Source organism: Canis lupus, chromosome 27 (assembly GCF_048164855.1).
Source record: "Canis lupus baileyi chromosome 27, mCanLup2.hap1, whole genome shotgun sequence".
In the NCBI taxonomy this organism is placed as follows: domain Eukaryota; kingdom Metazoa; phylum Chordata; class Mammalia; order Carnivora; family Canidae; genus Canis; species Canis lupus.
This window is the reverse complement of record NC_132864.1, coordinates 7822329-7842750: the sequence shown is the minus strand read 5'-3', so window position 1 is coordinate 7842750 and position 20422 is coordinate 7822329. Positions and strand designations below refer to the sequence as shown.

The 20422-nt window shown below is 52.4% G+C and overlaps 1 protein-coding gene across 3 annotated transcripts in view; it reads left to right on the top strand.

Annotated features, from left to right (window-relative positions):
* The window catches only part of ADGRD1 (adhesion G protein-coupled receptor D1), a 122594-nt gene that overhangs the window by 42436 nt on the left and 59736 nt on the right, over window positions 1-20422 (top strand). For all 3 annotated transcript variants that reach the window (XM_072802102.1, XM_072802100.1, XM_072802101.1), the window contains 2 exons: window positions 1525-1600; window positions 6551-6692. In XM_072802102.1, the coding sequence (XP_072658203.1) occupies window positions 1525-1600; window positions 6551-6692 (218 nt within the window). The remainder of the gene's footprint in view (window positions 1-1524; window positions 1601-6550; window positions 6693-20422) is intronic.

Here is a 20422-nt window from a genome sequence, read left to right as displayed (position 1 = left end):
GTCCTGGGAAGTGCCTGAGATCTCACTCAAAATGCTGATTCCAAGTGTACCCCAGCCTGGTGAACTGGGACTGGAAGGCTGGGAATGTGCATTTGGACAGGCTCTCTGGGTGATTCTGGTTCACTGTGAAGGACACCTGTGTCCTCCCAGATTTGCACAGTGATGCGTCAGCAAAATGTGAAGAGATGTGGCCACCTCACCCACCCCGTGCAGGGTGGCCTCAGGCTAGGTGAGGGGTTTGTCTGTCCAGGGGTCCAGGTTCTACTTTCATCTCAGGGGGCTCAGGCAGCCGTGGCCATTTCTGCTGTGGTGACAGTCCCCTCTGGTCCCTTGAAAAGTGAATGCGTCCACAGGCTTGTCCCTCAGGCAGCCTGAGGGGAGTCTTGGATTCTCAGCTCCTGACAATCTGTCCAGATGATGTGTGATTCCCAGAGTTCTGCCTTAGAGACTGGGTACCAAGGGCAGCCTAGGTGGTGTAGGATCACGGTTTCTCCTCCCCAGCAAGGAGTTGTCACCTGTGTGAAAGGTGCCTGGAGATGTCAAATGACACTCCTGACACATGGGGGGAACCCCAGAACGGGGGGTGTCTGGAGAAGATGCTAAAATCTGACATGATCTTTGGTCACCTCGTACCACTCAGCTCGGCTGCATGATCTAGAAATCCATGGTTTTTCACACTTAGCAGGGTGGCAGCCTCATGTGCTGCCTCTGTGGCAGCAGAACTTATTGGTCACAAGGACCAACTGGCGGCTGGAATTCTTGGTTCAGCCAGTTGCTGGTTGTTACTGAACCTGCCTGTGTTACAGTCTCCTCATCTATAAAACAGGGATAATGTTAGTACTGGACTCATGATATTGTTTCGGGAATTGAATGAGCAAAGCCCAACTACCTGGCACACTGTGAGAGCGATATGATGCTAAGTACATTCCTGAAATTCTAACATGTTCACGAATATCCCCGCCCAACTCCAGAAGCCAGTTCATCCCCTCCTTCCCCAAGCATCCTCTGCTAAGCTAGTGCGGGACACAGCACAGAACATGATTCCTGTTTCAAAGCCATCAGATAGCAGAGGTGGGATATAGTGGAAAGGCAGGAAGGACACCTGTGTGGTCACCACCACTTGTAAATCCCGCACCCGCTGCCTCGCTCAGGTGTTTACGGGGCTGCAAATGCTCACATGACAACAGCAGAGGGGACATGCTCACCCAGAGGACAAGGCTGGACACTGGCGCTGTGTGACAGATTGCAGGGCCTCTTGCCTTGAGAACCTGTAGCATTCCTGGCGAGGCAGGCTCTCCCAGGAGCCGCAGCATCTGCGTGTCTGGAGTCAGTTCAGGGGAGGTGCGGGTGGTCATTGCCACGGCTGCGTCCAGAGCTGCCGGGTCACAGAGATGCTCAGGCTCACAGAGAAGCCCTCACTGCCCCCAGGAGCCCCCTGGTTGGAGTATGAGGGGTGGGGCCCGTGGGCTTGGCTGGGGCGGTTCGCTGGAGGCTGATAGGTGTTCGGCCCCTTTTCTTCCCTAGCCTGGGTCACCATCGTGGGCCTTCTCTACCATAGGATGCATGATTACCTGGACAACATCCTGCCCGCCAAGACCACGTGAGTGTCTGGGGGTCACACAGTGGGGTCACAGTGGGTCACGACGGGGAGGAGGTTCAGCGGGCTGACAGACAGTGGCCTGGGGACCGCGTCGGCAGCCAAGGACCTGTGCCTTCAGCGCCTGAGCGCTGCTGCCCACCGTGTGCTTCGGCCGAGGGTAGGGGGCCGGGAGGGCTGCAGGCCATGGCTGAACCCCGGACTGGGACGGGGGTGGGAGAAGTGTTTCTGACCTGCTCGCTGCACCCCCTGCCCATGCACTCCTCCGTGTTGGCCCCTTTCTGAGCAGGGCTCTCTGCGGAGGCCTGGCGGCTCTGGGGGCTCAGGACCCAGCCGTTTGGGTGCCTCAGGTTCCAAAAGGACAACAGCCTCGTGCCCGAACATGGGCGTGGAAACTCAGGGAGAGCTGTGATTGTCCCACTTGGATCCTGTGCCCATCCTGGCTCCCCAAATCACAGTGGCCAGAGCACCCTGCTCTGTCATTGGCTAGGTCTGCTCACGTGGCTCTGTGGACACTGGTGGGGGGGGGGGGTCTGTGATTGGCCCGTTTGGGTCATGTGCCCATCTGGCCTCGCTCATCGTGGTGGCCCCATCACCTTGGTCTCTCACTGGCCGGGTCAGCTCCTGGCCCTTGTGGCCTCATGCTGGGTCAGCTCACCCAGACCATGGGGAGAGGCTGGTCCTCGGAGGGGAAGGGCTCCTCTCTGCCCCTGTCACGGGATCCCCCTTCCCTGGCTGGGCAGGGCCCCTCTTCTAATGCCCTAATGCCTGAACCCGTGAAGGCTGCTGGGTGCAGGTGCCCCTCTTGCCCTGCGCAGTGGGCTCTGGGTGCTGCCATCTGCTGGGGCGTTGGAAGCAGCAGCCCTCTGAGCCGCCTCCAGATAAAGGATGGGTTACAAGTGGCTTGTAGTGTGCAGATAGTTGAGCCCGACAGCATGTCCCTAGGGCAGCCCATGCCCCATCGCCCAGATGGTCACAGCCTCTGGGGAGACGGCGGGAAGATGATAGCCACGATGTTGCTGCGGACAGGGTCAGTTGCCCCAGGAGAGCCTGCACTTGAACAGGTTTCCTTATAACCAAAGAAAAGGAACCCGTCACTAACTGTGTGAGTTCCAGAATTCTTTTGGAGAATTGTCGAAGGGAAATGCCATCATCATCACAAGCTAGACAGGCTTTCCCACAAAGGGCCAGATAGTAAATATTTTCGTCTTTATGGGCCATAATGTCTGTGTCAAAACTATTCATTCTGCCCTGGGAATGTGAAAGCAACCTCAGATGATACATAAAGGAATGGAAGGGGCTGTGTGCCAATAAAGCTTTATTTATGAGACCACCAGGCAGCCACCCAGGCCTGCATTTGCACATCCTCCTGCTAGATGCCCTGTTATGTCAGCACTAGCTGGAATGGATGGGGGAAGAGGCTCATCGTGGTGAGCCTGCTGATGTATCCTGCTTTGGGGAGTCCAGGGATGTGCTTGAAGCTTGGCAAATAGGACATCCCTCCATCTCAGGGCCTTTTAGCCTCACCTCCCTGCTGTCCTCATTGCCTCAGGTGCCCACAGGGAAGGCACTCAGGAGGCTCAGAATCTGTGCTGCCATGACCTGGGTCACCGTGTTCTGCTCCTCTTGTCCCTGCAAGTCATGGGCTCTGAGACTCAGACTCTCACAGGCATATGGGCCCCCCCTCACAGCCCTCTACCTAGCATGAACACCCATTGACATGCTCAGTTGGTTTCCCAAAGTCAAAACAGAAATATTTTACAATGATGAGAATGTATTTTTCATGTGTGAAATCATCAGCTTGGGTGAAGTTCTAAGGTCAACACTTAATGCAAAGGTGTCTTATTATCAAAATTAACCTTGAAAAAAAATCATCCAGATAGCTCATCAAGCACAGTCCCTATATGTGTTGTGTTCTCTCCTGTGGCATTTGGACTGGGACAGAATTGACCAACAGTGTTGTTATTAGCAGCACAGAATTGGGTGCTGGGCACCTGGCCTTCTTCTCCCAGCGGGGCCCTTATCAGTGGTGTGAACCTGGGCAGTGCCTGGCTGTGTTTGGCAGTGTGCTCCCCTCTGGATTAGCAATGATGATGGTACTGAAGTGTGAGGCTGTCATGAGCACTAAGTGAGTTAACTGTTTAAACAAAGCTTGGTGCTATTATCACCTCATAAGATGATTGGGCATTCCTGCCATATTGACTGTAAGATAATTATCAAATTCCATGCACAGTTAGGAGTAGATGAGTAGATGAGTAGAATCAGCAGATAGCATGCTGGTGTTCCTGCTCAACTACACATCTGAGTCCCTTCCCTTTCATGCGCTGTAACCTTCATGCATTTGTGGTTTTTGTAAGAATGAAAGGTGCAGTGGGATTTAATGTCCTCTCAGTCCCCCTTTGGGGTGGGGTGGAGTCAGTGCATGAGTTTAGTGCATGAAGATGGGGGTCAGGGATGGGGTCTCCATCTTTACAGCCAAGCCTTGGGTGGGCCACGCCAGGGGCCCAAGCAATCACTGCCAGGGGCAGCGTCTGAGTGTCCTTGGGTCCTAGGGGGCACTTAGCCAGTCCCTGCTATACCGCCTGCACGCGGGGGCTCTCACCTGCCCCGTCATGATGAGGACTGCTCAGCTCTTACTGATGGTCATGCTGTGCCAGGCAAGCAACTGGGAATCCAAGCTGGGGAGGGAGTCTAGAGATGCTCCAGGTCTCAATGTCTTATTGGCAGACTCACATGTGCTTCAGATGAGTAAGTTCCCACAGGTTTTGGCTTGGCTTCCTTCCCTGCACTTGATCGTCTCTGTAGAGTAATGCCAGCCAATTGGTACAGAAGGAATGACAGGATCAGAAGGACACCATCTTGCAGCCCTACCTGTAGTTAGTTACCTATCAGGCAAAGGTCACCCCAAAGGGGGACTGAGAGGACATTAAATCCTTTCATTCATTGGGCGTTCATTCCCTTCAGCCAGCTGGCCACTCTAGACATCAACAGTGGGACGTGATGTCTTATGTCCCCTGATGTGATATGGTGGGAGGGAGTTAACGAGGCCCGTGGAATAATCCTACCCCAACACTTGGTCTGAAGCTCCTCATGAGGAACCAGCAAATGTAAAGAGCCATTTTGCAAAGTGTGGCTGGCACTGTTGAATGCCCATGGCATGATGGAGAAAGAGCTGTGGGCCTGCAAGGATGATCTCCTTAGCAGATACATGGACCTTATCAGGACCAGCAGAGCTCTGAGGCAACAGGTGGGGATTGGACATGGCATCACAATACTGAAGCAGTGTCTGATGGTGCTGTGGTATGGTGGGGGCTGTCTCTAGAGTTAAAAGGTACTTGCTGAAGTACTCAGGGGGAGAGGTGTCATGAGTGCTTCCTCGGGGCTCAGCAGGAGTGTGTGTGTATGAGCCTGCCAGTCGCAGCAAATGTGACAGAATGGTAGGGGATAGGGATCTAGGTGAAGAGTGAGTGTCCACTGTCCTCTTTCTAGCAAATTTTCTGTAGGTTTGAGAAGGAGAGGGGCTTGAGTTTAGTTATTAGGTAAAACTAGTCAAGGGAGAAGGAGGCTCGTATACCCAGCCCCCAGAGACCGGGTTAGGTGTTATGAAGGTGGCTGTGTGGACGCAAGCACGGGCAGAGGGAGAATCCTGCACCAGGCTTTGGGGAGCAAGTGGGAGACAAGTGAGGTCCTGATGAGACAAGACAGCAGCAGAGGGCCAGGCGGCCTATGTGGGCCCAGTGACTCCACATTTCAGGCATCCGAGAGCAGTTTTCCCAAGTCGAATTCATGCCAACAGACGTTTGCTGAATACTGACTGCGGGGCTAGGACTGTGGGGCAGCGAGCAGGGCACGACTTCAGACAGGTGCTCATCCATGGAGTCATACAAACACTGCACACATGTGCCAGGCCCTGAGCTTGGGCGCTTCCTTGAATCCTGTACCCCATCTTGGCCCTGAGTATCACTTTGACCTTGTAACTGTGTGAGGCAAGGACCGTGTATATCAGGCAGGATTCCTTTGATTGGGTTGTACATGTCGAAAAAGTGGCTTAAAGTGTCTTCGTGAGAGGGCACTTGGATCATGTAAGCTGCAGGGTATACAGGCACAGTGGCTTCAGGGGCGGCTTGATCCAGTGCCCAGCTGCTGTCACTCAGCTCTGTCTCTCTTCTTCCTTGGGATGGGCTCCTTTCCTAGTTCATCTCTCCGCTCATGGCTGTAAGCCACTGCCAGGGCCTCCTCCTGCAGGGCAGACACGTGGCAGAGAGATATGAGGGTCCCTGACCCAGCATTTTCTATCTGAGTCCTTTTGCATCTCCTTGGACCTTCCCAGATCACATACTCACCTCTGGACAATCACCATGGCCCGAGGGAGGCCGTGCGCTCCAGGTCCAGACCTGGACAGCAGGGCTTACTCCCCAGCCAGAAGTGAGGCAGGGGGCAGTCACATGGAGGAAAGTGTGGGCCTTTCTCAGGAGAGTGAATGCACACTGGGTGGCAGAACAGCAGGTGCTCACCACACTACCATTTATCACAGCATTTTATAAATAGGAGGTTAAAGTTCAGACGGGGTGAGTCCCTCACCCAGGGTCACACACACGGCTGAGCAGGTGAGATTGCTAAGAGTCACACGTGGTGCCTTGATCCTTCTGTTCTTCAAACTCCCTGAGCCATGACTTCTGCTAAATTATCGACTGGGTGAGGTCAAGGGCCCCAGGTTGCCTGGGAAGCTGGCATGCAGCCCACTGATGGAGTCCAGGCAGCACCAGGGGTAGATCCCCCTGTGGGTGCCAGCATCCAACCTTAGAGAGCAGCGTGTACCCCACTAGACAAAGTTCCATCCAAGGAGGATTTCAGTCTCAAAAATCTGCCTTAACATTAAGTTCCAAGTCCTGGTTCTGGCTGCGTGCCCCTCCCCACTTCCCCTTTTGTAATGATGTTTCTTTCATTTCCAAGGATTGCAGAGGCAGCAAATTACAAAAGCCACACACTGTCTGCAGTCAGCTACCTGATTTCTCTGGAGGTGTCCCCACCACCCGTGCTCTCCCAGAACCTGTCAGGAGCTCCTCTGGTGACAGTCCAGCTCAGGCACAGATTGGTGAGTGAAAGCGTACGCGGCCTCACTTCCCTGCTTCAGTGTCACATAGAGGAAGCCAAGGAACCCGGGGCTGGAGAAAAAACCTCAGATGGTGTGGTGCTGGCCCTTCTGTCTCCTTGGAGGCCTTTCGAGGGGACAGTTCTCACACAGCCGCGGGAAGTCCCTCCGACGGCACGGGGTTGGCCATGCAGGTTGACATTGGGTGGAAAGGCTTTCGCAGATGTGTGTGTGTGTATGTTTCTGCTTCATGTAAATGTCTTTCCTGGAGGAGGGGGTGCGGCGGTCAGCTCTCACTCATCCCGAGCATAGCCATTAGCAACGTGGAGTGCTGTGTTCTCCACAGGAAACACACTTTGCAGCTGAGGGTAGGTCACGTCTACACTGTTCTGATTGATAAGTTCTTGGTCCTGCTGGATCGTGACTGGAATTCTGTCCATATTTCCTGCATTGCTGTCCGTGGCAAAGAATGACAGGTACACCAGGACACGGATATGCTCTGTCCTTTAAACAACACACAGCTTCTCTTGTGCCAGTATATGCCCTGACTACAGTGTTGATTCAGCAGTGAACGCCATGCTTTTCAAGGCATTTATTTAAGAACTCACTGGGATTTTGGTCGTTGGAGTCATGCTGAAGATATTTCCCTCCAGGATTTTCCATTTTGTTTCATCCATCCCATCCCATCCCACCCTCTAACCTCAACCAAAGACCCCTGCGTACCAGGTTCAGGGCTCCTCTCACTTGCCCATGTGGAGGTGTGCTTTCATCCCCTCTCTTTGCTGGGCCTTTCCTACCCACCTGCACACGCAGTCCCGGCCCCAGAATGCCTTGCCACACAGCATCTCTCTCTCTCTCTCTCTCTTTAAAAAAAAAAAAAAAAAATCACAAAACATGAAAGCAATTTTCAATTATTGTAAAATATACATACGATTTGCCATCTTAGCCATTCTCAAGTGCAGAGTCCAAGGTCACAAAGCATGTTCATGCTGCTGTGCAGCTGTGAGCACAGCCGTCCATCCCCAGACTTGCCCCTGCCTCGGCACCCACAGTCTGCTCTCTGCCACCTTGAATTTGCCTCCTCTGGGGACCTCATGTGAGTGGAATCCTACACTACATGTCCCGCTGGTTCTGGCTGATTTCACACAGCACCGTGTCTTCATGGCCTGTCCACATTGTTGCAGGTGCCAGAGTTTCCTCTGTGGAAGGCTGAATAACGTTCTGTCTTCGTGTACATGAACTGTGCGTGTTCTGTACCCACCCGCCATGTGTGGATACTGGGTTGCCCCCACCTCCAGCAGCAGGGCTGCGGTGAACCTGGGCGTGTGGGGATCGCTCCCAGACCCTGTGTTCAGTCTCTCTGGGTGTGGGCCAAGCAGTGGTACTGCCAGGTCACGAGTCCTAGAGGACACTGTGCTCCTGCCCTCTTTGCATGAAAGCTGCCCTCCTGAGTACAGAAATACTCAGAGTGTCCAGAGAGCTTTGGCCCAGCCAGCTCAGGGTTGTTGCCAGTGTGCATTGTCTTTGACATATGGGCAGCACGGGGCCCCATGGAAGCCCAGGCCCCCTCGGCCCCCCTCGGCCCCCTGCCCCTACCTCACTGCTTCCAGGACCCATCCCTTTTGGGGTGCCACCCCTGTACCTGGTGACCTGTCTCCAGTGTCACCTCCTCTATATCCTAACACCACCACATGCATATTTACTTCTTTGAATTCACAGAAATGCTGAGATGTCAGTGTTACTGTGTACACATGTCACTGAGGACACAACCCCACAGTGGCCCCAGGGCCTTGACACAAAGCCCCTGTTCTGGCAGGTTTCCGAGCTACAAGTGCCCCGCAGGGCACACTTCCCCTTGGCCTGCCCATCCTCTGTGCTCCTGGCCACCACCCTGCTGCTGCCCTTCCCTCTGGGTCTGAGCCCTCGTGCCATCGTGGGTTCCTGCCCTCTGGGTCTGAGCCCTCGTGCCATCGTGGGTTCCTGTGTCTGTGTGCCATGTGGGACCTGCTGTGACCTTGTCAGACTGTCCCCTCCCTAGCTCAGAGTCCTTATTCTTAGCTTTGCTGGCCAGGGGCTTCCTGACCTCTGCCTCACTCCATCCCATCCACATGCCCAGACTGATCTTCCCAGAAGCTCAGACCAGATGACCCTACTCGCCTATTTAGAATCTTCCAAGTTTCTCTTAAGAATCTAAGCTCTGGGCCTCAGGGGTGGATCTCTGGCCAAGCTTTCCAGTCTCATTTCCGGTGTCAACCTGTCCCTCCAGTGAAGTGGAAGTTCTGGTCTCGGTGTCGGGGCATGCCCTCCTCCTGTCTCCAGACAGACCCCTGCGGGAGCCCTCTAAACCCTCCCAGCACCATGACAGAGGACTGTGCATCCCTACCCTGGAGCTGGCCCGTGGCATTCTTGAACAGCTGCCCTGGGCCTGTTTGGAACCACTGATCCCTTCTTTGCAGTACCTGGCATTGAACTTTGGTGCAGGGCAGCAGCTCAGTACAGCCTGGTGGGTGAAGGCTGCACTGCAAGTTGGAGACCCCAAGTGAGTAGCCTTGTTCTCGAGCTGTGCTGTCTGTCGTCTGCATTGCTCACGGTGTTCTTTGCACAGAGAGAATGCTCACCCCTGGGGTGGAGGTCCTGCCACAGTGGGAACGCTGCTGCCATGCAGGAGGATGAGCCCAGAGGCTGTGGAGGTTTGATGCGGTGCAAGATAGAGACGTTTGTAGTGCTTCTGTGTTGAGGGTATTATCATGTGGCCCAGAGATACTTCGAGTCTACAATCAAGCGCTTATAAATGCAGAGAAGGTCTGTTTTGAAAGACTCTGGAACCTTCATGTGTTTGAGGTTGAGGCTACTCTAGTGAAGGCGGAGACCAGGAATCACAGCGGGTTTCGAGGCCCAGACTGGGCTTGGGGCTGAGGGGTGCCGGCTAGCAGGAGTACGGGGACGCCGTCCTGAAGCCAAGGTGGGAGACAGAGCAGGATGGTGAAGGACCCACACCTCGGGGGTGCCGATGAGGAAGACATGGAGCTCAGGTGCTAGGCTTTGTGGTGTCCAGACACCCAGTGAGGTCACATGGACACATGTACCCACACACACAACTCCCATACCCACCGCTGTTGTGTGGTCAGGCTGGCATGAGCCCTGGAACTTGCAGAGAGGGAAGAGAATTTGTCCTATTTATCAGGGCTCCTTCCTTACTGGGGTGCTGCCCCGCCCCCGCCCCTCTGCCTGCTGTCCTACCGTGCAGCCCCACCCCTCCTGCCCTTCCCCTCTTTCAGAACGGGGCTGACCCACGGCCCAACCCCACAGACCCCTCCTTACCAGTGCCCACAGGCAGCAAGGAGGTAACCTGGATCACTGCGTATCGTTAGATTGTGGTGCTGATGTTTGCGTGCTCCTGGGGGAGCCTGCACCTGAGGTGCTTGGGTCTGAGACCCTCCCGTCACACCCCTTCTGTGCAGCACCCTCCTCAGCACCCACCTGATCCAAACTGTACTTTTGGAGGAAGGTTCATTCAAGGGTTTTCCCAGAGAGACTTTTCAACCGATGAGACAAAAACTGAAACATTACCCCGGGTGAGCAGGCCCCGCCAGCTGGTATTTCTACTCAGCTAACTTCTGTGAGATGTTGTGCCATCAGTCTACTGCATGACACAGGATTCCTGCATTCAAAGGGATAATCTCACTGCTGCCTTGGGAAACAAGCTGGGTCAGTTACTGGTCCAGAACAAAGCAAAACTGAAAACAGAGCCCACCTCCCTGATATTGAGGGGTTTTGCTTTGAGGTCCTCGTGTGTATTGTGGTCCCATATGGGCCTGCGGGTGGGGACCCGGCTCAGACAGACGAGGCAGCCAGTGTGGCCGGGCACCTCTCTGAGTCTTGTTCGGTGTCACTGTGACTGAGGCTGGAGTTGCGTGTGCGTGTTAGAGTCTGGGGTCCACACCCCACTGTGATGTTTACTTCCTTCCCTGGTAATCCAGTCAGCCTCTGTCCTGCGGCCCACCCCTGCTGTGCTGATCTGCAGCCACTGGTGCCTCAGTGGATGTGCTCCCGTCCAACTCTAGGGAGACTGCCAAACTTTAACAGCTCAGACTCCGTGGCCAGGCCGCTGGTTAGAGTCTGTCAAGGGGGATGGGAGCACAAGGAGATACACACCACATGGGAGATATCCCTGAGGACCGAGTGCACAGCTCTCTCGGATGGAGGTGCCGCCATTTTTGACTAAATGTGGGTTGGAATAATGGTGTTCTTGTCAGCCAACATTGCTCACGGCATTTAATCAGAATCCTAATCTGTAGCTCAGGATCGAACTGTCACCTTTCCCTGGTCAGTGATGGCGAAAGGCAAGGCTAGAGAGAAGTAGATTCTCTGGAAACTTTGAAAGTCAAGAAAGCAAGATAAGTACCTCAAAGAGCTAAGTGCTGCCAGTTTTTATTGCTGTTGTCTAAAATTCACTCATCAAATGGGCTTTCACCCCATCTGACTATCTATCCCAAAGACAGACCACGGGTCAGGATTGTCCTGATGCTTGGAAGGGATTGAGTCCCATGACGGGATGAGTGGTGTTCCGGTGGCAGGACTCTGAGATCTGGCACAAAGGGATGGTCTGCCCCTTGGTGTGTCCTGACATTACCCCTGGTGCAGCGTCCACGATTGGAGCATAGACTGTGATCTGGCTGTCCGTGGTGAGTTGGCGAGGTTGCCCAGGTGGGGCAGGGTGGGCTCAGAGGCTCAGGCTCAGTGCCTGCCATCCTTGTGTGCGGCGACCAGAACGTCCATACCCCCCCGAACCAGAAGCCCGTGCTGGTTTGGGATAAGAGCAGCATGGAATATTGGTGGCCGTGAAGCAACTCCAGGGTGAACCCATTATGGGTAAACATGAAGGTATGCTAGTCGTCTGAGAGGCTCATATGTTGGTTCCATAGATACCAGCTCCGTGATGTCGACTGAGCGACCAGCCTGTCTGTGCTTCCCCTTCGTCATATATGATAATAAACATAGGACTGATAATCTGCACCCTCAGGGCCAGTTAGCTCTTGTTCTGCCCTGGTCTTCTGTGCAGAAACAGAGCTAGCCTTGGCTAACTTTCCAGGATACCTCATAGCTCACAGCACTGAGGGGCCTCAGCCAGAGGCCCTGCGGTGGTTTTGTTACTTCAGCCTTGTGAGGGGTGATGCCCTGTGCTCTGTGCCCATGTCTCCAATCCAAACACAAAGCCCCAGGAGGGAGAGTGAGAGACTGTGGCTAGTAGGTGGCAGGGATGCGGGTGTCGCTCCCCCAAGAGCACACGTGGTGCAGTGTCAGTCTGCAGGAGGTGGGTAAATGGGCAGGAGGCCCGCATGCCAGCACTAATGCCTGTGTGCACTTGACAACTGCCCCATCCGGTGGGGAGATGCTGCTGTGCAGGCTGTGGGGCACACATACAGAAGTGTGACAGATTCTGGTGTTGAATGAACAAAGTAGAGTTTCTTAGAGACAAAGAAGAACACTCATCAGAGCCCAAGTGAGGACTGCTGCCCAGGATGCATCACCTTCTCAAAGAAGAGAGCTGAGGCAGGGATGTTTAATACGGGGCAGTGTGTGCTTCTGTGGCTTCAGAAGTCACAAAGTGTGGTGACTGCAGACATTCCAGAAAATAACAAACTTGACTTTGTGCTTTTAGCGCATGCAAGTTTGCAGGCCTCAGAGGGATGGGACCTTCAGCAGATTTTTACTCCACTTTGATGTGTTTCTTGGGGGTTATTTGTTCATGATATAGATGTACAGCGAGTGCTCGGGACAGAAATGGACCCCCTGCTCTGAAGGGTGGGAAGCCCTTCTGACCTGGGAGCACAGGCATGGGGCCCAGCCGGAAACATGGAAGGTTTCCTTTCTCATGAGCAGCCAGATTACCCTGAGTGTCGGAGACGTCCTGGGCTCGTGGATGGAGGCTTTCTTCCTGAGCGTGGGGCCCTGAGCGCCTTCAGGAGCTGGGACGTCCAGGGCCCACGGCCGTGAGAACGTGGCGCTGGGGGCCTCTGCCTTGGTCCTGCGGCTCACGCTGTGGGATTTGGCTTCCTTGGGGTATTGCCACAACTTGTGATTTTGTGAAGAGAAGCCATAAATCTGGCTTTTAAATTATATCTCTGCATTTGTATTGTTGGCAGCTAATTCACATTTGCCTTTGACATTGTCAACTGAAATATACCTGTGGGTTGAAGTTCAGCCAGTAGGTCACCACTTTGTAAGCTCTACTTTTTTTTTAGCTTTTTATTTGAAATGATTTTAAACTTACAGAAAAATTGCAGGACAGTAGACTTTCAGGTACCACTCATCTACTTTACCCCAATGCTACTTTTTTTTTTTTTTTTTTAATGCTACTGTTTTAAAGTATAATTGTTGAAGCCTAGAAATGGTGATATTATCTCACCATAGACAGGCTTTGGATTTTGTCAGTTTACCCACTTAGGGCATTTTCCTGTTGAGGATCTGGCTCTTGGGAGCTCCTCCAGCCTGTGGTGGGTCTGCAGCTTCTTTGCCTTCGTGACCTGGTCACTTTGTGGAGCATCCCTCAATTTGGAACAGTGTGATGTCTGCTTAGGATTAGGTTGAGGTTATGGGTCTTTGACAAGGAAAATACAGAAGTGAAATCGGCCCTTTCTTACTATGTCTTATTAGCCTGTATCAGTTTCCTGTGGCTTCTGTAACAAGGCACCACAGCTGGGGTGGCTGAGACAGCAGAGGTGTATGCTCTCCTATTCCTGAAGGCATGGGGTCCCTGTCCCAGACAAGGTGCACTGTTGAGGTCCAGGTGTGGTGTGGGGTCCAGGGGTGGCACTGGGTCCAGGTTCAGGTGCAGCATGGGGTTGAGGTCCAGATGTTGCACGGGGTCCAGGTACAGCACAGGGTCCTATCCTAGGGTGGCAGGTTGTCTCCTCCCTAGGCCTCCCCTGGGCTGCGTCCTCAGGGTTTGTGCCCCATGCGCATCTTCGTCCTGCCCTGTTCTCCTCAGGAACTCAGTCTGTGGGACAGGCCCACCTGGTGACCCCACTTCACCTGTCACTTCCACACACAGTCACATCCCACAGTGCGGGGCTCAGGGGCCCCTGTGTGGGTTTGGAGGGACACAGTTCAGCCACGACACAGGCAGTACAAATGGTCCCCATCATTGCTTGGCCGGGTGGTGGCTGCTAGGTTTATCCCCTTGAACTTATGGTTCCTTTTGCAAATTATAAGTCTCTTGTGGAGGGGAGCACAAAACCTCACAGCTCCTTGGTCTCATCATATTTTCACCATGAATTTTACCTCTCTTGGTGTTACTGCTTGCAGGTTGGCACTGTACTGTATGTCCAGAGGCGATTTTCCATTTCCTTTGTTGCTTCTGTGCTTAAGTGGAGTTCTGTTAGAAGGACAACTTGCTATTTGTGTGCTCGATTATTTATTTATATCAACATGACTCAAGAAGACTTATTTTATTCCATAGGTTGTAAACCAGTGCTACCATATGTATTTTGTTGCTCAGATTATCCCAGCTTTGACCATTCGGAGCCTTTTCCAGTTGGCTTCTGGGTCCTTTGAGATGCCCCTTTATGCTGGAGTCCTTTCTTCCTTTCTGGCATAACAGGTATTCTAGCTTTGTGGAAGCAACCATTTCTCAAGGAGCCCTGGTTCATTCTGTTGGGGAGTGATGTTTACCAGGGTCCAGATGCTGGGTGCAAGCGTACTCACCAGAGGATGGTCTTTGTTCACATTCTTTTTGTTGTAAGCCATACGCCATGCAGTTAAACTTGTTTTACAGAGTTAGCTGGGCTGGTTTTCTTCCCTTCTGAGTGGCTTTATGATTCCCTGATGATACAGTGATATTTGCCTGTGCCCCCATTCTGGTCAGTCTCAGTGACTGACTTATTTGGGGGTATGTGATGGTAACACAGCACGGTCGTAGGGTGAGATGAGTCCTGCCCTGCTCCGTCTGCACCTCTGAGCTTTTGCCGCCTCCCCACCTATACTCTGGAGGTGAGCAGCCCCCCCCCCCAACTTCTGGCTCATGTCCTTTAGTGCTGAATGAATGGACCCGTGTGTTTTCTCACTGCTCCTGCTCCCATGAAGGGGAGCATGCTATAGAAACTCTTCTACATGTTGCAATTTTTGCTTTATGGGGAATCCTGGAAATTGCTGTAAGCCACCTCTTTTACAGCTGTGTAGTATTCCACTGTGTGGCTTTCTTCAACTATCTTGGGGTCGGTTTGGCTCCTCTGCTGCATCTAGGCATTTGTGCGGTAAAGGAACCTGCCCCTTCCTTTGGGGAGTGGCCAGGCCTTTTGCGAATGAGCTCTCTCAGGCCTGCCCCTTCCCTCCCTTGTTGCTACCCTCTGGCAGCATTCAGGGATGGTGGAGTGACAGACTTCAGAGAGAAGGTGGAGATACTTGGTCTCTACAAGTCAGCTAACTCTGAGATGAGCACTTCTGGCCCAGTTCCATCCCCTCCACTTCTCTTGAGATCTACATGTGTGTTTAATTCACCTTTGAAGATGTGACATTATGAACTGTCAACCACAGGTAATAAGGAATGGATGGTCAGTATCTCACCATGGTTTGGGGAGCGGTGAAGCCTAGAATTAGCTGCTCCTGAAGGAGAGGCTGGGAAGCAGTGGGTGTGGACGGCTCTGCTGGGCTGCGTGGGCCTGGGCTCAGTGTGACCTGGGTCCTGGTAGATGTCAGAGGGGGCAGTGGCTTCCAGGGAGATTGAAAACCACTGGGGCACCACTCAAGATGCTACATGCAAGAAACTAAGGAGAGACTATTTGGAGAGGCAGAAAGGTGTCTCTTTGTTCTAGAAGGCTCAGGGCAGGGGCTTTGTGATGTTTCTTGCTGGCCCTTGACAGTCTCTTGCCACAGTAGCATCAGGATGGGCCCAGAAGACAGTGTGAGTGAGCATGGAGCAGGGCCAGCCTTCCTCAGACTCTTCCTGCATCCCCGTAGCATTCAGCGCTCCGGCTCTGCTGGTCTGGATCTGGTGCCCTGGGCAGCAGTGCTGGTGTTCCATAGGCGTCTGCGTTTGTGTCTGCTGTGAAGTTAGAAGGTGCCAGTTTCAAAACCAGAGAAAAAGAAAGGGTGTATTAAAATGCAGTCCTTGTTTTAATGGTTGGTTACTGTAGTTATTTTTAAAAGAGAAAGATTTTGAGCAAAGAATCCCATCTTGAGGAGGGGCAGAGAGGAATTTTTATCATACCCAAAGAGGATGCTAATTGAGGCTTGTCTTCGCCAAGCGTTCTCTAGGGTTTTGGGGCTTTTTCTTTTGAAGGTTGCTTTTGCATTTCTGAGGATGTTTTTGGAGGCAGGCTTTTTTGAATTAAAATGATTCATCTGATGGGAAGCATTTTTCAAGGCCTTCACCCACAGGCTGTGTGGGGTGAGCAGAGAAGAAACACGGGGTGTGCAGACTGTCTCCCCGACTCCGCAGGGGAGGCGGGGGAGGCGTGGTGTGGAGGCTGCAGCATGTTTATTCCAACGTCGGGACCAAGGCCTGAGGCCCAGGGTTGAGGCACAGAATGCGGTGTGGACTCAGAGGGCTCTCCAAGGGACAGTGTTAGCTGGCCCAGCCCAAGCCTATCTTGGAAGTCCCTTAGAGGACAGCTCATTAACCACTCCCCTCCCCCTCGCTCAGGGTGCTCCGTCTGTAGCCCAGTGCACCTCGGGGTGCTACTGGTTACTCTGGATGGTCCTGCTGCAGAGGACAGGTGGGAACAGGAGGCCGGCAAGCCCCGACTGTGTTCAGACCCCGGGCTCTGGAGCATGCACAATGAGGACCCGGCGGGGGTGGGGGGAGCGGCATGACTCTGCCGGTGCTGTCTTGTCTGGGGCTGCCATGGCCTTGGGCCTTCCAGTGCCCTCCAGGGGGCTCACTGGATGTGTTAAGCATTCCCTTCTGAGCCTGGCAGAAGTCTCTCCTCCCAAAGCGCCTGCTTTGCCGTCGGCGGGGGTGGGGGGGTGGGGGGGGTGGGGTGGTTGGTCACTGAGAGTCGGCATGCCTGCATCTGGTCCACCAGGGCGGATCAGCACCAGGAGCAGTGTCCGCAGTGGCCTCCGAGGGACACTGAGTCCTCTGGCGCCCACGTGCCTGTGAGCAGAACAAGGCTCAGATACACAGGCACAGGGTGGAGTCTGAGCTTCAACCTCTGGAATTTGCTTGTCGTCTGGGCATGGATCTCCCAACTCAAAGGGCTCTAGGTTCTTTTGCTCCCCGTCATGTTGTAAGAATTCAGAATTCGTCTTGTCAGGGCTTCCCTGCTGCGGTGCTGTTGTTTCTGTGCATTCCGGGGGTTGAACAGCTTCCCTGGCCTCTATCCTTCTGAAGCTAGCGGCACCCCCGCCCCCGTGTGGCAGCCACTTATGTCTCCAGACCATGTGGGGAGTGCCTGGGGCTCCTGGGGAGTGGAGCTGGGGGTCCTCCTACTGGGGGGCTGCATCACTGTACACAGTAAGGTCGTGGCTCAGCGCTGCTGCCTGTGGTTTGGCTCTTTCTGGGTGTGGACTGTGAGAGTCACTTCTATGCTGCTTAAATTGTAACATTCAGAACCAGATGTAAGAGAAGTGCAAGCAAGTGGGTCGATTTCACTTTGGGGCACAAACTCTCCTGGCAGGTTGTGTGCAGCTGTTACTTCTCTAGGGTTTGTTGTGAGTGGGACAAACACTTCATTGCCTTTTTATGGTCACTCTTTGGTGCATTAGGGACCTAGAATATTCCTACCCTGCAGACTATGATGGGAACTGAGGTGCCCACATAAACACGACATACCCATATACACAGGTACATGCCTGATAGGCACACATGCAGTCACATACATACACATGCAGGCACACACATACACACCTCTGTACACACAGGCGCACACATGTACATACAGGCACACATACATGCACACATGTGCCCATATGGACACATGTGCATATGTAGCATCATTGAAATCCCACCAGCCAGCAATAACCAATGTTAACATTTTGATGTGCTTCCCTCAGCAGATACACTTGTGTGCTCTACACATAATTTCTTATAAGTGGGGTACCCTCCATGCTGTATTATGCCTCCGTTTTTTCATTTAACGTGTGTGTTTCTGTGCCAATAGTTGAAGACCATAAGTCATTTTCATGACTGCATTGCAGTCTCTTTATCACCGTTCTGTGGCTACATGTTTTTTTTAATGAATTAATTTTTTATTGGTGTTCAATTTACCAACATACAGAATAACACCCAGGGCTCATCCCGTCAAGTGCCCCCCTCAGTGCCCGTCACCCACTCACCCCCACCCCCCGCCCTCCTCCCCTTCCACCACCCCTAGTTCATTTCCCAGAGTTAGGAGTCTTTATGTTCTATCTCCCTTTCTGATATTTCCCACACATTTCTTCTCCCATCCCTTATATTCCCTTTCACTATTATTTATATTCCCCCAAATGAATGAGAACATATAATGTTTGTCCTTCTCCGACTGATTTACTTCACTCAGCATAATACCCTCCAGTTCCATCCACAATGAAGCAAATGGTGGGTATTTGTCATTTCTAATAGCTGAGTAATATTCCATTGTATACATAGACCACATCTTCTCTATCCATTCATCTTTCGATGGACACCGAGGCTCCTTCCACAGTTTGGCTATTGTGGACATTGCTGCTAGAAACATCGGGGTGCAGGTGTCCCGGCGTTTCATTGCATCTGAATCTTTGGGGTAAATCCCCAACAGTGCAATTGCTGGGTCGTAGGGCAGGTCTATTTTTACCTCTTTGAGGAACCTCCACACAGTTTTCCAGAGTGGCTGCACCAGTTCACATTCCCACCAACAGTGTAAGAGGGTTCCCTTTTCTCCGCATCCTCTCCAACATTTGTGGTTTCCAACTTGTTATTTTTCCCCACTCTCACTGGTGTGAGGTGGTATCTCATTGCAGTTTTGATTTGTATTTCCCTGATGGCAAGTGATGCGGAGCATTTTCTCATGTGCATGTTGGCCATGTCTATGTCTTCCTCTGTGAGATTTCTCTTCATGTCTTTTGTGTGGCTACATGTTGTTTGTTCCATGTTTTCATGATCATAAACAATGCCATAATGAGCCACCATGTTCCTGTTCAGTTATCACTTTAGGAAAACATCTTAGGGCGGCTCCATTAAAGCCTGCACATTGTCCTTCTACTTTACAGTTTATTGTGGGTGTTTAAGGCAGATCTGTGTTGGTTCTAGAACATGTGTTACAGCTGGAGTTCATACTCTCCAGACCTGGCTTCTCTCCCCACAGTTTTGAAAGTAGGTGTTAGGGAAGTACAGTAAGCTTACGCAAATGTGTGTGCATGAGTGTGTGGCATGGTGAACACATGGTGAGATCACCCCCACCCCACCAAGGACCCCTCCCAGAAGGCCCCATCAGTCTGACATGGGTGGGATGACAGCACTCCTCAAGCACTGCGTGGCTTTTGGTAACAGTGCACATGCATTTCTGCTTGGTGTGAACTGGGGAATGGAACTGCCAGCTCCTAGGGCACGTGTGTATTCAACCTGAGTAGGAAATGCCAAGCCAGCTCCCAGAGTGGATGCTGGTTTAGCCCTGACCATCGGCATATGACAGTCCCAGTGGCCAGCATCTGGTGTGTCTGTCGTTTCTAGCTTATTTGTTCTGGTGGCTCTTGGTGTCTCATTTTGGTTTTTATTTGCTTTGCCCTGGCAACTACTGAAGTTGGCTACCTTTTGGTATGTTTATTGAACATCCTGATGTCCCTTTTTTGTCTCTCCTGTTCAAGTCTTTTGCCTATTTTCCTGTTGGGTGGTCTGCTTTTGTTCTCTTATTGATTTTTTAGGAGTTCTTTACATATTGGGTGGGAGTCGTTTGTTGGATATGTGACTGGCATATATCTTTTTCACCTGGGTCTTGCCTGTTTACTCTTGGGGCTTCTCCTGGTGAGCCACAGCTTTGACCTGTATGCAATATGATGCACTGAGCTCCTCTTCATGCTGCATGTTCCTTGTGCTCTCACAGCAATCTGCACCCCACCCATGGTCACAAGGGCACTCTTGTGGCTACCTAAAGTTTCACTGTTTTCTAGCACTTCTCTGACTGTCCCCATGTGTTCTGTGAAGCAGGGTCGGGGCTTCATTCTCCAGGAAAGTCAGCGTCCTCTCCACAGCAGGGTCACCTTGCCATAAATCAAGTGACCATGTCTGTGTGGCTGTGTCTCTGGACTCTGTTCCTGCTTCTTGTCTGTTTATTCTGCTGCCTGTGTCTGCTGTCCTAAATGCCACAGCCTTCCAACTGGCCCTGCCACCTGCTCAGGGCCCTGGCTTCGTTCTTCCAGGCTGCCTTGGCCATTTTGAGTGAGATACCCATTTTAATATTTGATACCCATTGCCAACTGCCCTTCAGGAGCTTGTAGTGATGTGTCCTGCCACCAGAAGGGCTTGCCGGCACCCACCTCTCCCCCAGGGCTGCACATTCCAGCAGGCACAAAGTTGCATCATGCTGGTGTCTTTTTAGTTTGCAGTTTTAATTTTTATTTGTTTCCTCACTGGCTTCCAAGTTCTTCCTGCCTGTGGCATCATCTACCAGCCTTGTTTCTTATTCTGACTACTTTGGCCATATGCAAGTCAGAATTGTTTGTGTTGTCGGGTATGTCCACTATTTCTCCAGAAGAAGGGTGCACTAGTTTCCTATTGCTGCTGTAACAATTTACCACAACGTGCATGGTTTGAAACAATATGGCCTTTACTATCCTGC